Source organism: Berghia stephanieae, chromosome 2, assembly GCF_034508935.2.
Source record: "Berghia stephanieae isolate SIO BIC M18660-M18661 chromosome 2, UCSD_Bste_1.3, whole genome shotgun sequence".
Classification (NCBI taxonomy): Eukaryota; Metazoa; Mollusca; class Gastropoda; order Nudibranchia; family Aeolidiidae; genus Berghia; species Berghia stephanieae.
In genome coordinates, this window is record NC_088361.1 from 68977734 (window position 1) to 68987209 (window position 9476).

At 35.7% G+C, this 9476-nt stretch overlaps 1 protein-coding gene across 1 annotated transcript in view; it reads left to right on the plus strand.

Annotated features, from left to right (window-relative positions):
• Positions 1 to 8104: 8104 nt before the first annotated feature.
• Positions 8105 to 9476, plus strand: part of LOC144965414 (aldehyde dehydrogenase 1A1-like) — a 26086-nt gene continuing 24714 nt past the window's right edge. Inside the window, exons 1-3 of the mRNA XM_078900744.1 lie at positions 8105 to 8198; positions 8626 to 8672; positions 9147 to 9245. Of these exons, the coding sequence (XP_078756870.1) occupies positions 9198 to 9245 (48 nt within the window). The 5' untranslated portion in view covers positions 8105 to 8198; positions 8626 to 8672; positions 9147 to 9197. The remainder of the gene's footprint in view (positions 8199 to 8625; positions 8673 to 9146; positions 9246 to 9476) is intronic.

Consider the following 9476-nt stretch of genomic DNA (forward strand, 5'->3'; position numbering starts at 1 on the left):
AAACAATACAAACAATGGGCGTTTCGGGTACAAACCCTTCGTCGGCACAACAATAAACAAATAAACGTTGAAAACAAATAAGATGAAATGCAGTATAAATTGCATCGTCTGTACTCAACGATGGTTGGAGTGTGAACGAATCGTTAGCGCGGTGTGGTAGAAATGATAAGGCCAGTGAGAGACGTGAAATTTCTAGAAAATAATGGACGATAAAAGACATAAAAGAAATGTAATAGTAGTCGTAGTAGTAGTAGTAGTAGTAGTAGTAGTAGTAGTAGTAGTAGTAGTATTAGTATTAGTAGTAGTAGTAGTAGTAGTAGTAGTAGTAGTAGTAGTAGTAGTAGTAGTAGTAGTAGTAGTAGTAGGAGTAATGATAATAGTGAAAGTAGCAGCAGCAACAGTAGTAGTAGTAGTAGTAGTAGTAGTAGTAGTAGTAGTAGTAGTAGTAGTAGTAGTAGTAGTAGTAGTAGTAGGGGGAGGAGGAGGAGGAGGAGGAAGTTACTATGAAACTGTGTGTTGGGGGGGGGGGGGGAGGAGTCCCTGCAGAGTGTTTTGAATGGGCAAGATGAGGAGTGTATGTGCGATTGTCGAATCTTCGAGAAAAGTAAAGAAAAGAAAATAAACAAAACCAAAAATAAATAAATAAATAAATAAATAAATAAAAATAAATATAAAATCAAAAACTGTCGGGTATTCTTGTTCTAATCGCTGTACAATTACTTCCCCCAGCGTAGAGGACATATTATGATTTTGAAATTTAGTCTCAGACTACGATATTTACACCTGCTAAATCGCGGGTGTAAATTTCACCCGTTTAGTCCCTCGTTTAGTCTAAGACTTCGCGTAGTCCGGCTTCATGAATATCTTACAACGCCTTTTAGTCTGAGACAACGGATTTAGTCTAGGACTATCGTCGTAGTCCCGCTCCATGAATCAGACCCCAGAATATCAACTTAAAACATGTGTCCTGGGGTTTACACTGGTTACACAGCGAAATGTTTAACCAATAAGTACACTGCTGTGTATTTAAGCAGAATCATCCTTTTTACATTTGGATATCAAGTATACTTACCTACCATTTGATCAATATCCATAATCCAAGATAATGTTACCCTCAATAGTGCTAATATTATGCAGTGCTACCGGTGTTGTGGTATAGTGGTGGTGGTGGTGGTGGTAGTAGTAGTAGTAGTAGTAGTAGTAGTAGTAGTAGTAGTAGTAGTAGTAATAGAAGTAGTAGTAGTAGTAGTAGTAGTAGTAGTAGTAGTAGTAGTAGTAGTAGTAGTAGAAGTAGTAGTAGTACTAGTAGTAGTAGTAGTAGTAGTAGTAGTAGTAGTAGTAGTAGTAGTAGTAGTAGTAGTAGTAGTAGTAGTAGTAGTAGTAGAAGTAGTGGTGGTGGTGGTAGTAGTGGCAATATTAGTAGTTATATTATTATTATTATTACTACTACTACTACTACTACTACTACTACTACTACTACTACTACTACTACTACTACTACTACTACTACTACTACTACTACTACTACAATTAAAACATGGCTTAATATACTATGTAAATGGTGATGATAATGTTGATGATGATGATGATGATGATGGTGATGATGATGATAATAATGATAATAATGATAATAATAATAATAATAATAATAATAATAATAATAATAATAATAATAATAATAATAATAATATAATAATAATAATAATAATAATAATAATAATAATAATAATAATAATAATAATAATAATAATAAGAAGAAGAAGAAGAAGAAGAAGAAGAAGAAGAAGAAGAAGAAGAAGAAGAAGAATGATAATTGTGTTACACCGGAGGCAGCGATATAAAGAGACGCGAAAGTTCTGAAGTGGCCATAAGATTTTAATATCGTATTATGCGCATCTATGTAGATTGTGTCAAGTCAGTAAACATCATTTCGCTCATAATCTTTATATGTAATATAACTGAAATTTGCCACGCAACTTCCTATATTTAGTTAGGTGAATTCTTTTCACTAAATTCTCAATGATCACTGATGCTGTGCGCTTAGGTAATTTACTCACAATATTCCGACAGCCGCATGTATCGAAGCATCACACAAAACTATGTGTAACTTTAAACGTTTATAGATAGTTCGAAGATGACGTCACTCAGGTCTTTGTTATTGTTTTTTGCCATCCGCGTTTATGAGTAATGCTCACTGAACTGTATTAACCCGACTATAAACGTTCATGGATACACACAGTTTTGTGTGTTCGTCCGTTATACTTCCGGATGGCAATGTTATGAGCTTCTTAGCCAAGCGCATACTATCTATAGTCCGGTTACTACAATTTAGTGAGAACTACTCATAAATGTGCCTGATTAAAAACAATAACAAAGACCTGAGTGACGTCAACTTCGTTCCTTCTATAAAATTTTGGGTCCCTTTACGATTGAGATAGCGGGCAGAAATTGTGTATATTTTTAAACACATACCATCAATACTCAAATGCCATGTTTATCGACTTAGCATTGAAGGAGCCCCTAAGTTTCATATCTCCAGATTTTCATTTTAAAGTCTCGGGTTACACAAAGTTTTGTTTGTTAGTAAGTTATATCTGACTGGCCGATATTGTATTTTACCTAAAAGTTAAGCATCAATATATTAAAGAATTGAATTATTTATGAGTCGAAAATGATACAATCGTGTTAAAAGGTTTCTGATATCACGTTCACTGTGTTTTGGTTTTACATTCTTGATCGAATTACAAAATCCATGTTATTTATATTATAATTCATTCATATGTTTAATTGTGGAGACGTCACATTATTTGCGGGAGATAAAGGCTATTAATAATAGTCACTCATCTATTCTAATTATAATACTAGTTTCATTGTGGAAATTAACACACTCGTAGATCTAGACCAATCTTTAAAGCCGTCAACAATCAACATCGATTCTCAAATAAAGTCTGCAGGCGCGCGCATGACGACCAGTCTATGGATCAAACTATTAATCTTGACAGTACTTGAGTGTAAAAAAAGTGGGGAAAAGTGAGCTTAAAACTGAAAATGAATTTTTTAAACTAAAATTAACTGAATACCACGGGTTAAGTGAGTGACAGAGATAGTCAGTGGGATGTCAAATGTTATTGCCACAGGTGGTTGATAACCAGAATTGCGTGTGGTTACAATGCTTATCGGTGGCATTGTTGAGCGTCCAGTTGCCTGTGACCATTTTCTCTAGAGTCCATTGTATGAAGCTAAGAGTCCAGTGTTCACAATTCATGCGGTGCTTTTTGGTCATCATCAGCCAAACAGCCGGCCATCTTGCACGCAAACCTACCTCTAGAAGTTAACGTCGCATATTATGTCTGTTGCGCTGCTCTGTTACTGTCGTATCATCTACCAGCAACGAAGATTTGGACCTCCTAACCGTCTCATTAAGACCCTTCTACCTATCTAGAGAATGTAGCAAAGTAATCATTAACATCCTCTACACACCATCATACACACATGCACAATGCGCACTTAATACGCTAACTGAAACCATCAATTGCCAGCTCACTCAACACCCCAACGCAGTTATCATAACCACTGGTGACTTCAATCGTGCCTCACTCGACCCCAGTGTAAAAATGTATCAACATGTCACCTGTCCAACTCGAAGCGACCAAACACTCGATCTCACATACTCTAATATCAAGCAAGCATACAAATCCAAGGCCCTGCCCCGTCTTGGCAACTCGGACCATGATATGGTACTCCTTATGCCAAACTACATAACAAAATTAAAATCAAACAAAGTCGTTGAAAAAACAATCAGGATATGGGACCGCGAGGGCATTCAAAAACTTAAAGGTGCCCTTGAATTAACAGACTGGGAAAATCTAACAAAAAAATGCAGTAGTATTCATGAAACAACAGACGTCATCAGTTCGTACATCGCTTTCTGTGAAGAGTCATTATTAACAACAAAATCCGTCAAATGCTACGGAAACAACAAGCCATGGGTGACAAAAGAAATGAAAGAACTGCTGAACCAAAAGAAAATAGCTTTCATGAAAAGGGATGTTGAAGAAAAGATACGATTACAAAAAGAAGTGAAAAGAAAAACAATAGAGTGCAAAGATGCCTTCAAAATGCCGTATTGAACGACTTCCGTCCAGTGGCGCTTACATCGCTTGTAATGAAATGTTTAGAAAAAAAATTTAAAATCTGAGCTCCTACAAAAATGTTATGACCTGAAATTGCTAGATCCGTACTAGTTTGCATACCAGCAACATCTCAGTGTAGAGGACGCACTATTAACCGCCACAAATTCGATCTCAAAACACCTTGACCAAACGCCCTCGAATTACGCCAGAATACTGTTTGTCGACTTTTCGTCAGCTTTTAATGCCATGAACACAGATATTTTGCTTCAAAAGTTGTGCAACATGGATATTCCAAACTACCTTATTAAATGGTATACAGAGTTTCTGACCCATAGACCGCAATGTGTAAAATTTGGTGAACATATCTCCAACAAAAGAACGTTGTCGAACGGATGTCCCCAAGGCTGCGTGAGTTCCCCAATCCTGGACATCTTATACACCAACGACTGCAGACCATCCTTTGAAAATTGTTTTATAGTGAAATATGCAGATGATACTGCTATTCTTGGCTTATTAAAAGATAAAGTTACCGAAAAGAATTATTTCAAACAAATAAATATATTCACCGATTGGTGTAAACAAAATCAGCTTGAATTAAATGTTGAAAAAACGAAAGAACAGGTGTTTGGTGTAAAAAATCGGTAAAGATGATGTTGAGATAGTTGACTATTTTAAATATTTAGGAATAACCATTGATAGTTCCCTCAATTTCTCTCAACATATTAATATAATATCTAAGAAAGTTGCCCAAAGATTATACATCCTAAGGAAATTGAGAACATTTCAAGTAAGGAAGAAAACTATGTTAAGAGTTTATGACTCATTGATTAAAAGTGTAATTGCGTTTGGCTGCACCATATGGTTTGGAGGATGCCGACTTAAAGATAAATCAAAAATTTCAAAATCTATCAAAGAGACATCAAAAATAATAAACCATCCTCTTGATGGAGTAGAAAGAATTCATGGAAAAGCAATAGAAAGGAAAGCATTTTCAATTACCAACAATAAAAAACATATTTTATACCATGAATTTAGTCTTTTACCATCTGGGAGAAGGTTTTGTCAGATTAAATGTAGAACTAACAAGTATAAATCAACGTTCGTTCCATCAGCAATAAAAAATTTGAATATTTCATATGGTACAGAAAAACCAAGGATTGATTCGTTGACTGATTAACTGATTAATTTATTTAATGTAAGATTAACTGACCAATTGATAATGATGATAATTTTTTGGTGTCGAATTGCCACAATCGTAACAAATTGAAAACGAAATGAATATGTTTATGTTGTGTATATCGCACGCGTGAAAGAAAGAGAGGAAGAGAGAGAGAGAGAGAGAGAGAGAGAGAGAGAGAGAGAGAGAGAGAGAGAGAGAGAGAGAGAATGAGAGAGAGAGAGAGAGATAAAATAAGTAGGAGTGAAATATGTGTTCAATGTTACAGTTATCGTTTAACGTTATAACAAGTGTAACTAAATGACAAATTGCCATATTTACGGACAATAAAGATCTATTATTATTATTATTATTATTATTATTATTATTATTATTATTATTATTATTATTATTATTATTATTATTATTATTATTATTATTATTATTATTATTATTATTATTATTATTATTAAAAAACAAAAATCGAGGAAAAATTTTAATCGAACGATATGAAAACAGTATGGGGCGGCATGAAAGAAGCAGCTGGCCTCAACAACTCATCGAAGACCACTTTTCAACTTGAAAAGGAAAAAGAACAAGAACAAGTCGAAAATCTGAACGCATTCTACGCTCGCTTTGAAACAAACGACTTCTCCCAAGAGATTAACATGCTAAAAGAACAACTAAGCAACACAGACGAAAATCCACTCAGCGTAAACAGCAGACAAGTATTTAAGTTGTTTGCTAAATTAAAAACCAACAAAGCGTGTGGGCCAGATAAAGTAGCTGCGCGGACACTCAAGACCTGCCGCCACGAATTAACTGAAGTCTACACAAATCTATTCAACGTCTCCTTAACTGAAAAAACCGTCCCAAAAATTTGGAAAACATCTCAAATCAGGCCAGTCCCCAAGAAACCACAAATCAAAGAAATCAACGACTTAAGACCAGTTGCCCTCGCATCAATAGCCATGAAGTGCCTTGAAAGGCTGGTACTACTGGTTGTAGTAGTAGAAGAGGTAGTGGTGATGATGTGGTAGTGGTTGTTGCAGTTGTAGTGGTCGTGATGATGATGTGGTGGTGGTGGTTGTAATAGTGGTGGTAGTGATGGTTGTTGTAGTAGAAGTAGTGGTAGTGATGATGATGTGGTGGTGGTATAGTGGTAGTGATAAATATGTGGTTTTGGTGGTTGTAGTAGTAGTGGTAATGATGATGATGTATGGTGATGGTTGTAGTAGTTGTGGTAGTGATGATGGTGGTTGTAGTAGTAGTGACAGTGATGATGTAGTGGTTGGAAAACACATTATAGGTTATCATAATACATGATTACACACATTCTCTAACTTCATTTTTACATCAGGGGAAAAGTTCAGATCAGTCGGTAGATTTATTTATAAAAATACTTAATTATGAGCTAAATCTAGATATCAGTCAGAGCCTACAACAATAACTTCTTTTTAAACTAATTGATTTATTTATCTTACCTGTGAAACGACAATGATGTGCTTTTGACAGCTTTATTGTGGCATAAATATACGCAACAGTTCTGAACCATTTTATTGTGAATTTTGATATTGTTGTTGTTTTTGTTGTGTCGTTATGTTGTCATAGAGACCGAATGTTTACATTCCCAGCCCAAGAGAAAATGGCGCTGAATGCTTTCATTGGTGGACACTTTTTAGGCCACGTACGTATTCTCATTCGTTTAATTCTATGGTTTGAAGACATTTCAAACAAATAAAATAGTATGATATAGAAATGCATGAGAGATGTTAGATGCCATTTATCAAAACTACAAATTTCAGAATGAGTATTGTCTCCCCCCCCCCCCCCTCCCCCTCCCTTTTCAGCACCTCCCATCATTTTAAGATGGAGATAGGTAAACTTTAAATAATGAATCTCATTCATCAACATTTCTTTCAAGCAACAAATATTTTGTATACGACAATGTGTAATTTAGCATAATTTGGAGATGTATGTTGGAAGCTCAGTTTATTTTCAAACTTGAGAGAAATTAATTTTGAGTGATTAAAGGGATTAAAGCTATCCTCTCTATCGAAATTTACCATGTTCTAGCTTTAACCATTGTTATGACCGATTATGATAAATAAAAGAAAAGGGTTGGGATAATGTTTATAATAAACCAGATTTTAGGGGCAAAAGATTCTGGGAGATACCAGGCATTCAACTGTTTCGGGCGATTGGCGATTGGTGTGTTATCAAAAGGCCAAGGCCGAACTAGCTTCGAGTAAGGTTGGAAAGAACAAACGGGTTAAATTATTCGAATATCATTTGCGTTAGAGATTTCCCTTGCGGATGCAAACGAATATTCGAACGGTACTGTCAGAACGGAATGGCTGAGTAAAAGACTTGCTTCGGAAACTCCGATGATGTTGCTGTCGAGAACGTTTTGTCTTTAAAAATACTGTTTGAATCTAAACTTATCTTTATTCAAAGTCTTATTTTATTCTAGAATTATTTAGAGGGGGGGGGGGGGGGGCGTAAGGACTTTTAATAATGGTTAGTTATCGTTCGAAGAACACATTTACAGGTCTGATAATGGTTTGATTTGTCGTTTATGTAAAGGACAATTTTCTACGTTGGTTTGAGAATATTCAGACTTGGTGCAGGTGGTCGGTTCGAAGTGTTTGTTTAAATATGCGAAAATTATTCTTCGTTCGCATGCATAACAGTAAAGTATGTTTACTTCAAGTACCGTTCGAGAAAATTGCAAACTGCCATCGAGTGATACGATTTTCTTCTCGAGATCAGCATGCAGAAGTTAGCCGAGGGGAAGTGAGAAGTGAAGTGTGTTGAGTGTTGTGTACGACAGTCTGCGTAAGCCAGTCAGATTTGTGTTGTCCTAGTTTTAAAGATTACAGCCACGGTCTTCACTATAAAACCCCCCAGCATAGGACCAGGGTTGCCAGTTTGGCATTTTAAATGCCAGATTCCAAAAATCTGGCATTTTTGAAAACCGTTTGGCATTAGAAAAATCATTTGGCATTTGGCATTTTCATTTGGCATTTTCTTTTCTTGTATATTATACTTCAAATGACACCTTTTCTCGACCGTGGTGTAGTGGTTTAGCACTCCACTTAGTAGTCAGTAGGTAAAAAATTACCCCAACGGGAAATTTAGTATAATTTAAAAAAAAAAGAAAAAAAAAGAAAAGAAAACACGCAAGCCACCAGGATATGATAGTAAATTGTCTATCAAAAGTGAGTAGTTTTCTTAGAGGGGGTGGGAGTCAACAGACTTTGGCATTTTTTTGAGTGTTTTGGCATTTTTTGAGTCTTCTCCTGGCATTTTGTTGAAAAATAATCTGGCAACCCTGCATAGGACATTTGCGTGTGCATTCCGGGCATCAGCTTTGACTAAAGGTAGACAAACTCTCTCTCTCTCTCTCTCTCTCTCTCTCTCTCTCTCTCTCTCTCTCTGACCTATTGATTTCTTCTCTCACTGACCCCCACCCCCCCAATCGCTTACTACTAATAAAGTCTAGACACATAGGATAGTTGAATATTTTTGGTATATAATTAATAATATCTTCAATATGAGTGCCATCATTTGCAATGCAAATGTCAATGCGTTTCTCAAAATTTGTATGAACTCGATGCAATATAAATTTGGAACACTATTTTGAAAAATATTTAACTTTACTGTGTCCAGACTTTACGGACACCCTGTACCCCCACCACCACCACCACTACTACTACTACTACTACTACTACTACTACTACTACTACTACTACTACTACTACTACTACTACTACTACTACTACTACTACTACTACTACTACTACTACTACTACGTTCTGTTATTACATCATTCTCTGTATTATGTGTTTCTTTAGGACTATCAAGTCTCTTGCTTGCTATACCTCCAAGGATAAGAAACGAAAACAATGGAAAATTTTACACCCATCAAGAACCCAGAGATTAAATACAAACAAGTAAGCATCAGTGTTCGCTCGTCTAGTTCGTTTTTTAAATAATATGTCCGTGTCATTCAATAAATTATAGAGATGTCGTTAGAAAACAAACAAATGTCAATCGTGGTGTTTGCTGCTCTATTCTGAATTAAGTGGGGTTTTTTTCTTCTTCCATTCATATGTCGCTGAGGTGTAAGGCAATGAAGCTGACTTCACTCAGCTCCTTTTTATTGTTTTTATACAACCAGTTGG